At 38.4% G+C, this 18314-nt stretch overlaps 1 protein-coding gene across 4 annotated transcripts in view; it reads left to right on the top strand.

Annotated features, from left to right (window-relative positions):
* The first annotated feature begins 3774 nt into the window (after positions 1–3774).
* MFN1 (mitofusin 1) overlaps positions 3775–18314 on the top strand; it is a 34621-nt gene continuing 20081 nt past the window's right edge. The window contains exons 1-8 of one of the 4 annotated variants that reach the window (XM_060298392.1): positions 3777–3861; positions 4405–4538; positions 5226–5341; positions 8184–8319; positions 9550–9712; positions 12410–12534; positions 13859–13967; positions 15571–15678. In XM_060298392.1, the coding sequence (XP_060154375.1) occupies positions 5230–5341; positions 8184–8319; positions 9550–9712; positions 12410–12534; positions 13859–13967; positions 15571–15678 (753 nt within the window). In that variant the 5' untranslated portion in view covers positions 3777–3861; positions 4405–4538; positions 5226–5229. Of the gene's footprint in view, positions 3899–4404; positions 4539–5225; positions 5342–8183; positions 8320–9549; positions 9713–12409; positions 12535–13858; positions 13968–15570; positions 15679–18314 lie in introns of all 4 variants that reach the window. The other 3 variants (XM_030863073.2, XM_030863083.2, XM_030863078.2) reach the window with 3 other exon arrangements.

Below are 18314 nucleotides of genomic sequence, written 5' to 3'. Positions count from 1 at the left end.
TTTCTAATACAATGTTGGATTCAGTTAGGTAATATTTCACATAGGATGTTTGCCTTATTCATACGTGTGATTTTCTTTACTGACACCTCCTATCCAGTGTGGTATCAAGGTTATTCTAGTCTTATAAGTGAGTTGGAGTGTTTTTTCTCTTTTTCTATGCTCTGCAAAAACCTGTATGAGATAATATTAATCTTTTCTTTAAAGATTTGGTAAAATGTTACCTCTAAAATCATCTAGGCTCTCTTTTTTTGTATATATGGGAATTGCCATTTCAATTTTTTGAATGCTTATTAGCTTATTCAAGTTTTCTATTTTTTCTCAGGCTAATTTTGGTATTTGATGGTTTCCCAGAAATTTTACACTTCATCTGAGTTTTCAAGTTTATTGGCATTTATGATATTTTGTATCTAGAGTTATTTCCCCTTTGGTTTGTATCTTCCCTCACTTTTGACATTCTTAAACAGATTTGGCAGTGGTATGTCAAATTTATATGTTTTTTAAATAATTAAATTTTACTTTTTGTTAATCTCTGTTTTAGCCCTTATATTTTAATTTTTTTCTTCTTTATGTTTACTCTGCTGGTTTTTGCCTATGAGTCTGTTCCATAAAAAGAAAAACAATGGATTAAATTACTTATTACTTATACAAAAACATTTATTATTTTTATAATTTATAACATGCAATGCCACTTTTACTTTGATATACAATAATTATATTAAAGATGTAATTATTTATAAAACTAATAAAGGGATACCATTATGATTTTAAAAATTCAAACAATATAAATAAAGCAAAAATTTCCTTTGAAATTCCCTATGCTAAAAACTAACTGAGTGGTTAAGAGTTTCACATAGCTATTAACTGGCATAGTCTAGATTTGAACTGAGGTCTTCAGATCAAGTTCCATGCTTTTTCATTAAAAGATTTCTTCTTCAGTATATATTTGTTTAATGAACATATGAATGATCTCAAGTGTAGTAACTGCCTTGACCCTTCACATGCTGACTGATGCTTGAAATTCATCCTTAAAATTTCATTCCTTTTTGCTTAATGCCTTAACGTGATTGTAAATTATAGTGCTTATTCGTCAGGCACGTACAAAGGAAATCTTTTGATTTCAAAGTGTTTTGTGCTTTTTAATGCCTTATCTCTTCTCCCCACCCTCCCTCTCCACACCATAAACAAAAACACTTACAGAAACAGTATGCTAATTATTTCTGCTAGGAATCCTTAGAATTGTACTTCTATCAAAATGTGTTTTACAATGAAGATCTTTATTTATTTTAAAATGTCACATTATGATGCAAATGACCAAGCGTAGTCTCTTACTTTGCTGGCAGGAGGGTTACAGTGTGTGTCAGTTAGGGTTCAGTGGGTAAGAAATTTATTGCAAGGAATATTACAAGGAACTGAGGGCTGGCTAGGCAAATCCAAAATATATAGGGATAAAGAAGATGTGAGATATATATATATATACACACACACACACACACACACACACACACACACACACAATGGAACATTACTCAGTCATAAAAAAGAGTGAAATACTGTAATGCCATTTGCAGCAACATAGGTGCACCTAGAGATTATTATATTGAATACTAAGTGAAGTAAGTCAGAGAAGGACAAATATCATATGATATCACTTATATGTGGAATCTAAAAAATGATACAAATGAACTTATATACAAAACAGAAACAGACTCACAGACATAGAAAACAAGCTTATGATTACCAAAAGGGAAAGCGGGGTGGGATAAATTAGGAGTTTGGGTTTAGCAGATACAAACTACTGTATACAAAGTAGGTAAACAACAAGGTCCTAATGTATAGCCCAGGGAACTATATTCAATATCTTGTAATAAACTATAATGAAAAAGAATATGAAGAAGAATGTATGTATATTTGTGTATAACTGAATCACTTTGCTGTACACCAGAAACTTAACAAAACATTGTAAATCAACTAAATTTCAATTTGTCTATGAAAAATCAAATACCAATCAAGCTAAGAAGAAAGAAAAGAGAATTTTATGTGAGCCAAACTGAGGATTATAACCCAGGAAACAGATTCTCGGAACCTCTGAGAACTGCTCCATTGATCAGGAATTAGAGGTGCAGTTTTATAGATTTTTGAGAGAAAGAAATTATGTATCATATTGACAGATTAACATTGTATCTATAGTTCAATCAACAAAGGTTTTTTTTCCTTTTTTTTCAATTACACATGTACAGACAAGCCTTTGGTCAATGTGACCCCTTTTACCTTTGTATGAGATGAAAAATAAATATATTAATAATAGAATTACAATGTTATAATGCTGGAGCCTGAAGAAAGGAGCGGACTTTTTCTCATAGGTTGATTTCATCCTCCTGCTTTGAGGAGGTCTGGTTCAAGTGCATAATGTAGATTGGCATTGCACATTGGGAAAGGTCTGCCACAAAGGGGGCATGTTATTTGTCTTTTTTTTTCCTTTTTTCTATCTTAGATTGTCCTGCCACAGAATATTTACGATTCTCCTCATCAGATTAAAAAAAAAGTTTTTTTTAAAGGGTGAAAAGGCAAACCATGGACTAAAGAAAGTATTTATAATACATGTGTAATAGGTTGAATAGTATCTCCCAAAAATATGTCTCCAAGTCCTAACTCTTGATACCTTGTGAATATGATCTTACTTGGAAATAGGGCCTTTGAAGATGTAATTAAGGATTTTGAGTTGAGATCATCCTGGATTTAGGATCCAGGATCCAAATCCCCATACTGGATCTAGTGACCGGTGTCCATATAAAAGGAAGGAGAGAGAGATTCGAGACAAAGAGACACAGGGGAGAAGGCCATGTGAAGATGCACGAGAAGATAGAGGCAGAGGTTGTTGCCATGTAGCCTCAAGCCAGGGAATACCTCTAGCCACCAGAAACTGGAAGAGGCAAGGGAAGGAACCTCCCCCTAGAGACTCCAGAGAGAGCTCAGCCCTGCTGACACTTAGATTGTAGACATCTGGCCTCTGTAACTGTGAGAGAATAAATTTTTTGTTGTTAAAAAACAAACAAACATTAGGGCAAGCCATCAGTAAGGGCAGAATGGAAATTCTTGGCCAGGAACTGACACTGCAGTCCACAGGCAGAATTCCTTTATTAGGAAAACCTCGGTTCTGCTCTTAAAGTCTTTTAACTGATTGGATCAAGCACACCCAGATTACCCAAACTAATCTCTTTTACATAGAGTCAACTGATTATAGATATTAATCACAAATACTTTCCCAGTAATACCTAGATTAGTGTTTGGTTAATAACTGGGTAGTAGAGCCTACCCACAAAGTAGGTTATTATTAGTACTCTGATTTTGTAGATGAGGCTCAGAAAAATGAAGTGGCCTCACACACCGCTATATTCCAAGCTCAGGAAGTGAATCACACAAGAACAGAGGGTAGTGGAGAGATCAAAAGGTTTTCCTTTATTGCTGCTGGCGGAGTAAGCAGGAATCCTTTTCTGACATCCTAACTCCACCCCATCTCACCCCTCCTCCTTTTAGCTCTCCCTCACTAAACGAGCTACTGACAGCTAGCTACGCCTAGGCTGGGCAGAGTTTTGGAAACTTTGAAGGGAGAGGGAGGCGATGCACAAGTTGGGGGTGAAAGGAAAAGCATTCTTCTGGATGCATTGCCTGTTCACAACAATTCCTTGCCTTCTGCCCTTAAGAAAAATGGCGCTCGGAGTAGGTCACTTCCGGTTACGGAGCCAAACCAAATCGGGAAGGGCAAGAGACCGGAAGTGACCGCCCTCTTGCTTCTCCTCCCACCGCCTCCGAGTCTCCCAGCCTCTCTTGGAAGAATGAGGCGGCCAGGGGGCTGTGGCTGAGGTGCGGTTGCTGGGTGACAGGTCGGAGCCGGGACGGGGTGAGTGCCCGCAGCCTCGGCTGCGGGCCGGTTCACTTTGCTCGGGTGACCTTCGTCCTGCCGGGGGCAGGGGGCGAGGAGTCGTGCGTGGGGTGCTCTGTGACGAGGCGCCGCCGCGGTCCTGCGGAAAAGGAGGGAGCTGCTGCGGTTGCGAGTAGGGCTGGCGACCGGTTTAGGCCCGCGGAGCCCGCGAGCCCGGAGCCCGGGATACCGTGAGCCGGGGCCGGCGCAAGCGGGCCAGGGGTGGGGTCTGGCCCCAAGCCCTGCGGGCGGGGCTCCAGCGCCTGGTGTGGAGGACTGGGAAGGCCTTTCTTCAAGGTCGGCGTTCACCACCAGCTGAACCGAGTTGTTACCCCCACCGTGTTTTCTCGCTTGTCCCCTTTGGTCAGTCATTTCCTGACGCTTTGGAAGGCTCAGCCTTCTTTATGGCCGCTTTGCTCCATTTGACACACATGCATACCAGGATTAGACTGGTGTGTGATCATTTTTGTTTGGTGTCTTTTCAGGAGAAGCTGCCACCAAAACTTATTTTTCTTAACTTACACTCCTTGAAGTTCTTGGTACTTTGGCTGGAAACGTTAATACTCGCTTTAAGGCTTGCCTCCTTATTTGTTATGACGAGAACTACTTCTTTCTAAACGTTAGTATTGCATTATGATCTTGGAATTTTATTTTCTCATTCTGCATATCCACCTCCACTCACCTAGAGGTCCAGGTTGAAAAACGTAATAACTTAGTTACTGTTCGTGAACTTGGCTTCATGTCACTCGCTGCCGTGTTCCCTGATGTAGTTAAGAGTCACATGCAATCAGAATTTGGCCAGTTTCATCATCAGCAAAGGGAACTAAAGTAGAAATTGCAATCAAGATTTTGGCCAATTGAATTCACTTATTTTAGTGGAATATCACCCAAAAGTAGTCTTTAATTGTCTGACTAAAACACTTCTCCCCCAGGGACTTCCCTGGTGATCCAGTGGTTAGGAATCCGTCCTGCAATGCCGGGGGACGTAGGTTCAATCTATCCCTGGTTGGGGAACTAAGATCCCACATGCCACAGGGTAACTAAGCCCACGCTCCACAACTAGAGAGCCTGCATGCCCCAACTACAGAGCACACGCACTCTGGAACCCCCCACGCCGCACCGAGGCAGCCAAAAAGTGAATATATAAATAAAACACTTCTTTCCCCCAGAAATAAATCTAAAAGTTTGGAAGTTTGTAAGTTTGGAAGTTTGTTTCATTGGGGAGTTAATGTTGCTGGAAGTGTTGTTAACTCACATGTCTTTATCATCCAGTTTAATTTGTACTTTTCTAACTTTTTATTTTCAGCATAATGGCAGAAACTGCTTCTCCACTGAAGCACTTTGTGCTGGCTAAGAAGACAATTACAGCAATCTTTGACCAGTTACTGGAGTTTGTTACTGAAGGATCACATTTTGTTGAAGGTTAGCTCCTCTAAGTTTTTTAAATAATTACTTTTGAAAATATATAAAGGTGCTTTATTCTTTCAACCTTGGTTACTGAACACATACAGGGGATTGTGCTCTATGAGAGATACCATAACAAATAAAACCCACTTCTGCCCTCCAAAAGAGGAAGATTGAATTATATTAATAGCAACTAAGAACGAAGTGCATATGTGAGGTCCTATTCTAAGCACTTTATTTTATTAATAACTCATTTAATCCTCAAATCAACACTGAGGCAGATTTTAATCACACTCATTTTAAAAATGAAGGCGGGCTTCCCTGGTGGCGCAGTGGTTGAGAGTCCACCTGCCAATGCAGGGGACACGGGTTCGTGCCCCGGTCCGGGAAGATCCCACATGCCGCGGAGCGGCTGGGCCCGTGAGCCATGGCTGCTGAGCCTGCGTGTCCGGAGCCTGTGCTCTGCAAAGGGAGAGGCCACAACAGTGAGAGGCCCGCATACCACAAAAAAAAAAAAAAAAAATGAAGGAACTAAGGCACAGAAAAGGTAAGCAGCTTACCAAAGACCACGCAGCTAGTAAATGCCCAGACTGAAAGTCAGGCAGCCCACATTTAGCCATTATACTTACCACCCCCATCAACTCAGCAGTTAAGCCAAGATCTGAGACCTTTCTTATCTTCTCAAATGAGGCTGGGATGCAGTGGGGAAAGGGCAAAAGGAGTTTTCTTAAACAGAGTGTAACTGTTCAAACAAAGGTGGTGAGAATGTCATACTGGGAAATACTACTTTAGAGTTAATTGTTGACCTTCAAGCATACAGTGAAAAGGGAGGGATTCTGTAAACTCCTGTGGCAGTGGGAAAACATTTGGTAGGTTGGTAGAATCAAACTTTTTTCCTTGTCCTTCCTAATTCTCTTTCACCAGATTTTGAGTTTCTTGAGAGTAGGGATCCTGCCTTATTTTGTCCGTATTACCAGATCTGACACAAGTTTTGCTGTTGAATGAGGAAAAAAATACTGGTTCAGAATTTTAGTTTTCAATTTGGAAAGAATTTGAGCTGGCATGGTGACTTTTGAATAATATGTTATTCTACAAAAGTTGATGGGAAGTGAAAATGAAGTTAAATGTAACATCTTCTGTGTATTGAGCATGTAACAGATGCTAGGAGCTATTACTCTAGGAGCTAGTGAATTCAGCTTTAGAATCTGAATTCAATGTTACTGTTATTGGTGGGTATCGAGCCAGTAGACACAACCAAACCACAGATCGGGAGAAGGAAGGATTTATTACTTGCAGCAGGTAAGGAGAACACTGGGGATCTTTCCTAAAGCAGTGTGTCCCCAAACAGCAAAATTGGGGAAGTTTTAAGCTAAGGGTACATGTGTATTTATGAAGGGGCTTGAGCAGAGGAGAATTCAGCATAGAATTGGAGCAAAGATCAACAGAGTCCAGGTCTTGGTTGACTGAAGTCAGGAGGGTCAACATCATCATTCAGTTCTCCACCTGGGTGGGGACTTTAGTTCCTGCAGAACGCAAAGATAGATAGATAGATAGATAACACACATACACACACACACACACACACACACACACACATATGTATGTCTCTTGAGGAGGAACTAGGACTCTGCTTTATCACTCACTATTGTTTGACTACCCTTTCTCTTTTGCTGCATTCCTTTGTTCCCTTAAGATCATCAATTACTGAGACCTGTTCAAGGACGAGCATTGTGGCCAGGCTTAGATCACAAAATGGCTTAGGCCAGGATGGATTCTCTTAAGTCAAGAAAGCCATTTCTGGTTCTCTTTCTCCAGGGACCCCCTAACCTATCTGCTTACATTACTGGTTCTAAAACCTCAGAAAAAATTGTTGCAAAAAAGAGGCAAAGCGAGTAAATCAGGAAGCACGTAGAAGAGCAAGAATGAAATGAAAAACAAAGACGAATGTAATGGTATTTAAGCCAGTCTTGCCGGTATTCACCAAATTGCACATATTTTATCAATGTACTTGAAAAGTATGGTGAGATGTGAAGCTTAAGTTTAATTAGATGGTCACTCAGTAAGTTGTGTCAGTATTTGTCTCTAATTAGGACCATTCAGATAGCCAAATGAATCTTCATGTTTTCACCTTCAAAATGAGGTGAAAAAAAATGTAAAATGTATATTCCTGAAATATAAACAAAACTGAGATACTTTCCTACTTTTCAAATCGTTGCTTTCCCAGCTACCCCCATCTCTGGAGGAAGAGAGATTGGGGCTGGTGTAGGCAGTTACTCCCAAACCTGACAGGAGTGGGTTACAGTCTGCAATTCTCTTTTCATTCATGTTCAAGGAGCTGTCTTGCTCCACCCCTGTGGGAAGCAGACAAGAAGTGGTAAGACAGCAAGCTCTTACATAGCTTGAAGACCTCCTTGAACCATATCTTTATTTTGGGGGGACTGCCCATTCAAACCTCACTCTTAGCATGTGAATCCCTCTTCTCAGTTCAAGATTTGAAGCTCCTATCAGGATGGAATAATAATAGGTGGATATTAGGTTCTAGTTTTGCTGTTCAGAAATGCTTTTTTGTCTTAGGTGGGTATTTTGTATCTTTGAGACCTAGATGAATAATAAATACCCTTTTGACTGGACCCCTGTAATTTTTAATAATTTTGAAATTCTTTTGGGCAGTATTCTTATGACCCATTACAACAAGGCATTCACCTTTTACCAAATATTCAGATACCATGTTATTTTTATTTTCAAATATCATGTTAATATAGAACAAAACCCAAATATATGTATATCTTAAGTATTCTGTTTTATAATTAACTTAATATTCATCTATATTACTTTCTCTAATACTGTTTCAATTTTACAGCAACATACAAGAATCCAGAACTTGACCGAGTAGCTACTGAGGATGATCTGATAGAAATACAGAGGTATAAAAATAAGCTTTCCATCATTGGTGAGGTGCTGTCTCGGAGACATATGAAAGTGGCATTTTTTGGCAGGTAATCCTTTATTATTTCTTCTCAAGGGTAGTTTCCAGATATTAGCTTTTCTTGATCATATCCGCAGCTCTGTTTCTGATGTTGCAGCAAGTGATATTCTTCCCTCTTCTCTTCACAACAGTTTCTGCCTGTATTAAATGTTAAAGCTATTAGCATGTAAAAGAACTTGTTCATTTTAGCTCCTGGTATAAAATATAGCTTTATGAAGCTATATTTTTGCTTTTTAGGAATGCTTATCTCTAAGAATTGGCTTCTTAGCCAGCTGTAAGAATAGAAAAACAGATAAGTATAATTTGTGACTTACTCTTTTTAAGTTTCTATTGATTATCAGGTGTGCCTTCCAAAAGGATTTTCAGCTCCATGATTCCCAGAGGGAGAATAAGAAATGCCATTCCTTAATGAAACTTCTGGAGTGGTAGAATGATTTCTGCCACAGCTCATACGTTAATTTAAGGACCATTTGTTAACTACCTATGTACCAGTCACTCTGTTAGGTACTAGAGATGCAAAGAGAAATGACGAGGCCCCCACTTGATTGTTCAGATATCATGTGCTGTTCACCAATAGAAGCATTTATTTACTCACTAACCTCATAGGCCTTCTAAGCTATTTCCCATCTTAGGGCTTTAGCACTTGCAATTTCCTATGCCTAGAATTCTCTTTGCCTTGTTGTATGTCTGACTCCTTCTCACTCTTCAAATCTCATCCTAAATGTTACTACAGCAGAAACCTTTCCGGACCACTCTAAGGTATTCCTTCTCAGTTATTCTCTGCTAAAGCACCCTGTTTATGTCCTTGAAAACTTTTCTCAAAGTTCTGTTTTTGTTTGTTTTTTGTTTTATGTTGTTACCTGCTTCTTCCACTTGACCATATTCTCAGGGCCTTAAACAGAGTCTAGTGTGAAGTAGGTCTATGAAAGAGGCCTACCCCAGGTTAGGGTGGTATAGGAGTGGGAGGGAAGAGGCCTCCTGGAGAAGTGATGACTCAGTTATCCTGCTTGAGAAGAAGAAAGAGGAATGAGCTTTGCGTGTGAAAAAGGTCCAGCCCAAATTTAAGATGAGATGTTAGACCACATCTTGTGATGGGAAGAGTGGGCTGTGATTTCAGATTGTAATCTGATGAAATTTTTTTTACAAAATTTGCATTCTAAAAAAGTTGGCCTTTGACCCAGTGAAAGAACAAAGTTTTTACCATTATGTTTTGTCATGATTTTGTGTATTCATTCTTCAGGACAAGCAGTGGGAAGAGCTCTGTTATCAATGCCATGTTGTGGGATAAAGTCCTCCCTAGTGGAATTGGCCATACAACCAATTGCTTCCTGAGTGTTGAAGGAACGGATGGAGATAAAGCCTATCTCATGACAGAAGGGTCAGATGAAAAAAAGAATGTGAAGGTATACTGTTTGATCTTTAGCAACATAATGTACCTGACATAATGTCCTTAACTTGTTCTTTTAAAAAAATTTTTACAAGAAGATACTTTTAAGATACTTGTAAAAATTTTTTACAAGAAATACTAATGGAAGAACCATTAGTATTTCTATTCATAGCTTTTAAAACCATCACTAATATTTTGAATTTTCTAAAATTCTTTTGCTTCAGAGCTAAGTTACTGGAAGAATAAAACCTGTCCTCAACTAAATGAAAGTAAATTAGAATTAAAAGTTTATAAAATTTTTAAAATAGTGTTCCTGGTGAAAAGAACATTATTGAAGTGTGTTGTTGCTGTTTAATCTCAAATCTTGTCTTTCTAAAGAAAACTTTGTTTAAAAAATTGAGCTCTGGAATCTGTTTTTGACACATCTGTGCCTTTAGAAACTGTTTTTGCCTTTGGAATATTTGGTAAGCATATTCATTAGTAAATGTTATAGCTTTATCAGATAAAGGCCAGTGGTAGTTCCCTGCCTTTCATAAATTTCTTAAGGAATTCAGTGGCACTAGATTTTTTTTCAGCCAAACAAAAATAAAAAGCAATTAGGATGCAAGATATTTACTCTGCAATGAAAGCAGTTGGTAAAAGGCACTGCTTCTCACTATACTCACTTTCTCTTAAGTCGTAAGATCTCTCCCACAAATGCAAAAGTTCAGTGTGTGAAGATCCATGCTATTTTAGTTTTGGCTAAACTGTAGGTGAATTCATAGGTCTAGTCCTCCTCCTGTGAGTTTGCTGTTTGATCAGAGAAAGTAACTCAATCTGTCTAATACCCTTCAGATTACTTACAAACAATAAATAAGATGATATTTATGAAAATATTTTTCAAGCTTTTAAGCCATACAAATGAAGGAATTGCTTATTTTGTAATCAAGATAAGTAGCAGACACTATTCTAAATACTTGTAATAACTCAAATCTCACCACAACTCTGTCAGATGGGTGCTTTTATTATTTTAATTTTATAGGTAAGGTATCAGGATTTTTTTTTTTAATTAAACTAATTTATTTTTGACTGCATTGGGTCTTCGTTGCTACGCACGGGCTTCCTCTACTTGCGGCGAGTGGGGGTTACTCTTTGTTGCAGCGCGCTGGTTTCTCATTGCGGTAGCTTCTCGTTGTGGAGCACAACCTCTAGGCACACAGGCTTCAGTAGTTGTGGCTCGCGGGCTTCAGTAGTTGTGGCACGCAGACTCTAGAGCACAGGTTCAGTAGTTGCGGCACACAGGCCCAGCTGCTCCGTGGCATGTGGGATCCTCCCGGACCAGCGCTCAAACCCGCATCCCCTGCATTGGCAGGTGGATTCCTAACCACTGCGCCACCAGGGAAGCCCAGGTATCAGGATTTTAATACAAGTTTATAATTCTATCAAAAAGTTTATGAAAGCAAGCAGAAAAACCCCTACCTAACATTGTCACTGTGGAGATTCACTTCAAGCCTGATCAGGACTATTGTGCCCATTTGAAAATAGATGTTTCCCTTTAAAATTTCATACAAATCACAAAAGAACCATCGAGGTATGTGTACTGATGCCCTTTCCTTGATTATTAATTTTGTCTTAAGCCCTTTGTACTTAATTGTATGTTTAACACATACAAGAAAGGTAATGAACTAATGTGTGTCAGAAGTCATCTTGAGAAATAGAAATATTTTAGGAAATTTAAATGGAAAGAGAAGGCGTAGTCATTGATATAAAGCAGGCTTGTGTGAATAAATAACTGCCTAGTGACGTTCCTTTATTTTTCCCCCTTATTACTAAGCAATAAACTCATTTTAGAAGAGTCAGAAAATACAATTAGGCAAAAGAAAAGAAACTCCAAAACTCTTAAACTTCTAAATTCAGTGGAAATTCTTTGCTATAGAGTTACATTGGTGTTTCTCTGTATTTTTAAAACAAAATGGTTTTATATCATATATGCTATTTTCTTTCTTTTTTTAAATAATTTTATTATTTATTTGGCTGCACTGGGTCTTCATTGCTACACGTGGCCTTTCTTTAGTTGCAATGAGCAGGGGCTACTCTTCGTTGCAGTGTGCGGGCTTCTCATTGCGATGGCTTCTCTTGTTGTGGAGCACGGGCTCTAGGTGCACAGGCGGGCCAATAGTTGTGGCATGCAGGCTCAGTAGTTGTGGCTCGTGGGCTCTAGAGCGCAGACTCAGTAGTTGTGGTGCACGGGCTTAGTTGCTCCGCAGCATGTGGGATCTTCCCGGACCAGGGATCGAACCCATGTACCCTGCATTGGCAGGTGGATTCTTAACCACTGCACCACCAGGGAAGTCCCATATATGCTATTTTCTGATTTGCTTTTTTTCTCTTAACATATTGTGAATTTCTTTTCATACATACAATATCAATTTCAGGGGTTGCATGGGATTCATTGCCAGAGTTCCATTTGTTGGACATTTAGAATGTTTCCAGCCCAGATTATCGTTGTTGAATGGTATGAGTAAACGGTTTCAAGGCCTTATTTTTTTTCCTACTTGGTAATTTTAAACCTCAGGTTTCTCAAGATTGCTCAGATGGTTTTACTTCAAAAGATTTAAAGTTCTGCTTTTTCTACATGTTTTGCAGAAATAAATGTACCAAATCATAATATTTTAAATTTTTATTGAATTTTGTTACAAGTAGAGTTTTATTTTTTCTTTCCTTCCCACTTTAGACAGTTAATCAGCTGGCCCATGCCCTTCATATGGACAAAGATTTGAAAGCTGGCTGTCTTGTACATGTGTTTTGGCCAAAGGCAAAATGTGCCCTCTTGAGAGATGACCTGGTTTTAGTGGATAGGTAAAATTACATATGAATTGTTTTCTACGTATGTATTTGTATTTTTTTTTTTTTTAGAAATGCTGCTTGCTTCTAGCATGTAGTACGTAAAATTTTTAAATGTTCAGTTGCTTAAAAAAAAATGTTCAATTGCTGCTTTGTTCTCATTTGCTAGATTGTAATGGAATAGATAAGTTATTATTTTTTTGTTTTTTAATGGTTTCATAAAAGTGCCAATTTATCAGTTTAATTCTATTACAGGAAATTTCAAGAATTGTCACTTTTTCTCTAGACTGACTTTGTAGTTTGGATAATTGGTTGGGCCTTAGAGATTGTCTCATTCTAGATACCTAGATAGATAACTCTAAATAGGTATTATTTTTAATCAGTAATTATTCTTGAGACTTAGTTTCCCAAAATAACCGCTGGACAGTTCATACAGCTTTTCATTATTCAAGAATTAATCGCATGCTTTTGTAATTTATTCAGGCTCTTCTGATTAACCTGCATTTAATATGTTTTTTCAAAAATCATCCTACTACACTGGTGCTTAATAAAATGGTAATGCATATCTCTTTAGCAGAGTCCTTAACCAAAAAAAGTAGTTAAATGATTTTTTAAAATTGTGGTGTGTTCTTTGTTTTCTTCATTTAAAATTTCAGTGTTCTATGGAAATCTTTATTTTTTTGGTTGAGTGTCTTCCCTTTTGATTGAAAGCGAGTTTCAAGTAATCAACAGAAATAGCTCAGATGAGAGAAGGTGCTTGGAAAATTAAAATATTTGGTTTAAATATAATATTAACTAATTAATTTTTCTTTATTTCATGGCCAGACTGTATCCATGACCCCAACCTGTTAACTTGCCAATTTGTCACAGGACATATCAAGTCAATGTATAGACAGTTGGTCTCTACTTTTTATAGTATAGGTTGTATATTAGCCTAGGTTTTATTTTCTTTTTTTCCATTGCTTATTTTCAATCTTCCAAAGCATAAAGATTTAAAAGATTAAAATAGTGAACATGTTACTTGCTTTGTCAAAAATCACGAAGTTTTCTCTCTTTAGTAAATAAACTTTTTTAGCATTTGTTAAGTTGTTGATTGGACAGGCTCTGGGGGTTGTCAGCAGAATAGAAGTATATAAAGCACAGATTCTCAGCTTTCCACAACTGCTGTCTTATAGCTGAGAAAGTAATTTAAATCTCCTAGGCTTCAGACTGATAACTGGTAGAAATCCTATCCTTTAGACTTCAACTAATTCTTAAAAGTTTAAAAAAATTATCTCTCTGTAATCTAAATTTTCTTTTTAAAGAATATATAACACAATTCGTATTTTATTCCCATTAGTCCAGGTACAGATGTCACTACAGAGCTGGATAGCTGGATTGATAAGTTTTGCTTAGATGCTGATGTCTTCGTTTTGGTTGCAAACTCTGAATCAACTCTAATGAATACGGTAGGGTCTAATCATTATTTTGTTTAAATGATAGGAAATGAAATGATGTCTGTTTTAATTCTGAAAAGTGAAGGAAATCCAAGTCATGGATTAGAAAGAAGCTTTAATATCAGAGGTGAACGAAGGGGTTTGTGTTTCTGTGGGATTGGAAGGGCTGATTCTGGTTTGATGGCTCTAGCTTCTAGTGAATATTTGAGTTCACGGTGTGATACATGTGTGTTGTTGACATTCACTGTGGTTATTTACAAGTTTCTGAAGGAATAGGCATCAGAATTGTTAGGCTGTTGGCTTAAGTCTTTTGAATAAAGTATAACACTCCCACCTCATCTCCCTATCTGGCAGGCAAGGCTTTTCATACTTTGAGTTTTGTCAGCCTTTTCCAGCTTTATCTGTGTGCACTGTAGGTTTCAGCTTACCTGTGTACACTATAAGCTGCTGTCAAACATAGAAGATTATTTATCCAGAATGTCTAGAGCCAGACTTATTTCAAATAAACTTTCCAGAGTTTCAATATCTAATATCCAAAACTATTGTATAATCTTAAAAAAATGTTATTCATCAAAAGCATATAAATGGCCAAACACCATTAAAACCTAGGTGTTACCAGCAAGACCTGTTTTGTCACCGTGTTATTAGTGTTTATATGGCCCGATCTATATCACATAAACCGTGTTGCTGTGACAACACTGACAGTTGTTTACAACCTGATGGTATAAAAAATAGGGAAATGTTTAAAACCTGTTTTAGAGTAACTGCATTATTTAGGTGTTGGATAAACAAACTTTGATACACATCCTGACTTTGGTACCTTTGTTTATGTTATTCTTTGTGCACAGTTCTTCCCCCTCCCAATTTTTCATCCTTCAAAAAGCCCTGTTGTCAGTACTTTTCAAGCCCATCTTTATCACCACTTCCTTCTTTATGGAGCATTTCCTAATTTCAATTGGATATTTATACTATTTATGGCATATACCTTTATTGTTTATTATGATGTGTTGTACATGTGTCTTACATTATTATTTACTTAGTCTAAATCTTCAAAAAGATGGGAGGTAGCTTTTTAAAAATATGGACTCATATCTAGCAGTATCTTTTGTGTCATGCATATAGTAGAAACAGATAAATATTGGTTAAATTGAATTTCAAAAAAAGACTGATGGGAGGAGTAGGAAAATCTTAACTTTTGCTTTCTTATATCTTAGTTTTGTCATCTATTTTTTTTTTTTTTTTTTGTGGTACGCGGTCCTCTCACCGCTGTAGCCCCTCCCGTCGTGGAGCACAGGCTCCAGACGCGCAGGCTCAGCGGCCATGGCTCACGGCGCCCAGCCGCTCCGCGGCATGTGGTACCCTCCCGGACCGGGGCACGAACCCATGTCCCCTGCATCGGCAGGCGGACTTCTGACCACTGCACCACCAGGGAAGCCCAGTTTTGTCATCTTTGAAAGTTTAATGCTTAGAGTGCTTTGGGATCCTTTATCAGTGGGTGTTATCACCGTTGTTAAATGGTTCAAACTTTGAGATTCAAATAAAGTTTCAAGTATAAAGGTAAAAATAAAGTAGCTTTAAAAAATAAACATACTGTTGGATATTCCATGTTTTTCAGGAAAAACAGTTTTTTCACAAGGTAAATGAGCGACTTTCCAAGCCTAATATTTTTATTCTGAATAATCGTTGGGATGCCTCTGCATCAGAGCCAGAATATATGGAAGATGTAAGTTATTTTTTTCTGTAAGTTTTGAAGTACAGTCATGTACATTGCTATCTGAAGAAACAATACATCTCATAGAATAGAACATCATAAGCAGCTATTCTCTTGAGAAGAATATAGTTACAGAAAACCTGAAGTGGATATGTGATAGAGGAAGGAAAGTTACGTTATAAAAGTACTATCTAATCATTTTAGATCTTGAAATGTCCTTCTGTTTCTTTGTTGTTGTTTTAATATTTATTTATTTATTTGGTTGTGCTGGGTCTTAGTCGCAGGCAGGCAGGCTCCTTAGTTGCAGCTTGCCAATCTAGTTTCCTGACCAGGGATCGAACCCGGGCCCCCTGCATTGGGAGGGCAAAGTCTTAACCACTGTGCCACTAGGGAAGTCCCCTGTTTTTTTTAATTCTCTATTTAAGTATAACATGACAGAAAAGTGTACAAATCATAAGTGTCCAGCTCAGTGAATTTACAAATTTGACACCTGTGTAAGGATCCAGATCAAGAAGGATCCAGATCAAGAAGCAGAACATTCCAGCACCCCAGTACCCCCTGTTTTTCTGGTTGTTCAACTTTATGTAATGGAATCACATAGTATCTACTTCTATGTCAGGTTTTTTGCTCAACATTACATTTGTGGTATGTATGCATACTGTTGTGCATAGCTGAAGTGCATTGCTGTGTGGTATTTCATCCTATGAATAACAGTTGATCTGTTCATTCTGATAGTTATGGGCATTTGGATAAATTTCCTGTTTTTAGCTATCATGAATAATGCTGCTGTGCATATTCTTTTTTTTAAATTTATTTTTTGCCTGTGTCGGGTCTTGTTGCGGTGCGTGGGCTTCTCTCTAGTTGTGGCGTGTGAGGTCTGTAGTTGTGGCACGTGGGCTTAGTTGCCCTGTGGCATGTGGGATCCTAGTTCCCCGACCAGGGATTGAACCAGCATCCCCTGTGTTGCAAGACGGATTCTTAACCACTGGGCCACCAGAGAGGTCCCTGTGCATATTGTTGTATATGTCTCTTTGGTGCACATTGGTGTATATTTCTGCTGAGTATATACCAATGGTTCTCAGTGTAAGTGACTGCGTGATTTTGTCCCCCAGGGAATATTTTGGTTGCCACAATTAAGGGTGTGTGCTACTGGCATCTAGTCGGTAGAGGCTAGTGATGCTGTTAAGCATCCTATAACACAGAACAGCTCCTGCCCCCAAACCAAAGATTTATCGGACTCAAAACGTCAATAACACAGGTATCAGTAATCCATGGATATAATCTAGGAGTAGAATTGCTGGATTACAGATTAAGAATATGCTGGGGGTTTATTGTTTGTTTTTTGGCCTCACCACATGGCTTACCAGGATCTTAGTTCCCTGACCAGGGATTGAACTCGCTCCCTTGGCAGTGAAAACAAAAGAGTCCTAACCACTGAACTACCAGGGAATTCCCAAGAATATGCTGTTTTAATAAATACAGCCCAAGTGTTTTCTGAAGTGCTCATACCAGTTTATATTCCCACCACCAGATTGAGAGTTCCACGTGATTTATATCCTTGCCAACACTTGGTATTTTTTGTTTTTCATTTTAGTCATGCTGGTGGTTTTAGAAACTTCATTTTAAAAAGAGTAGAGAATCTGGTATTTGGTCTACAAATAATATTTAATTTGCTTGATACTACTTTTTCTGATTTTAATAGTAGTATGTGTTTATTATTAAAAAAAACTTAGAAAATGCATTAAAAAATGAAATTTACACTATCCCATCACTATTCACATGTTAGATTATTTGCTTTCATTCTTCCCCTCACCCCCCAAATGGAAATTTTGCTTAATATGATGATTTATATCCTGTTGTTATTAACTCTTGCTTTATAATCATACTCTTTCAAATTGGGGTCTCATTTAATCATCAGAGAATTAGGAAATATCACCCACAGATTGTTCTTCTCCATTCCTATTTAGCTTAATTTTATTAAATCTTAACATGGAGATCTCTTATCATAGCCATAATGCTAAAGGCTGGTACTAAACCCTAACTAACTTCCAATCCTTCTTCCTAATTTAGGTACCCAAGTGCTATTGTTAAACCTAAAGTTAGAGCTCCAATCCCTAGCTAATGCATTCTCCCCAATTTTAATTCCGGGTAGTTTTTTTTTTAATATTTATTTTAATTTATTTATTTAGGCTGCGCTGGGTCTTATTTGCAGCTTGTGGGATCTTCGTTCCAGCATGTGGGACCTTTTAGTTGCAGCATGCAGGCTTCTTAGTTGTGACCTGCTAACTCTTAGTTGCAGCATGCGTGTGGGATCTAGTTACCCAATCAGGGATTGAACCTGGGCCCCGTGCATAGGGAGCGTGAAGTCTTACCCAGTGGACCACCAGGGAAGTCCCCCCAGTGTTTTTTTTTTTTTTTGCAGTACGCGGGCCTCTCACTGTTGTGGCCTCTCCCATTGCGGAACACAGGCTCCGGACGCGCAGGCTCAGAGGCCATGGCTCACGGGCCCAGCCGCTCCGCGGCACGTGGGATCTTCCCAGACCGGGACACGAACCCGCGTCCCCTGCATTGGCAGGCAGACTCTCAACCACTGCGCCACCAGGGAAGCCCCCCCCAGTGTTTTTTAGAAGAAAAATATACCATCTATG

Source organism: Globicephala melas, chromosome 4, assembly GCF_963455315.2.
Source record: "Globicephala melas chromosome 4, mGloMel1.2, whole genome shotgun sequence".
In the NCBI taxonomy this organism is placed as follows: Eukaryota; Metazoa; Chordata; class Mammalia; order Artiodactyla; family Delphinidae; genus Globicephala; species Globicephala melas.
The sequence above is the reverse complement of the archived record's forward strand: the minus strand, read 5'-3'. Positions and strand labels throughout refer to the sequence as shown.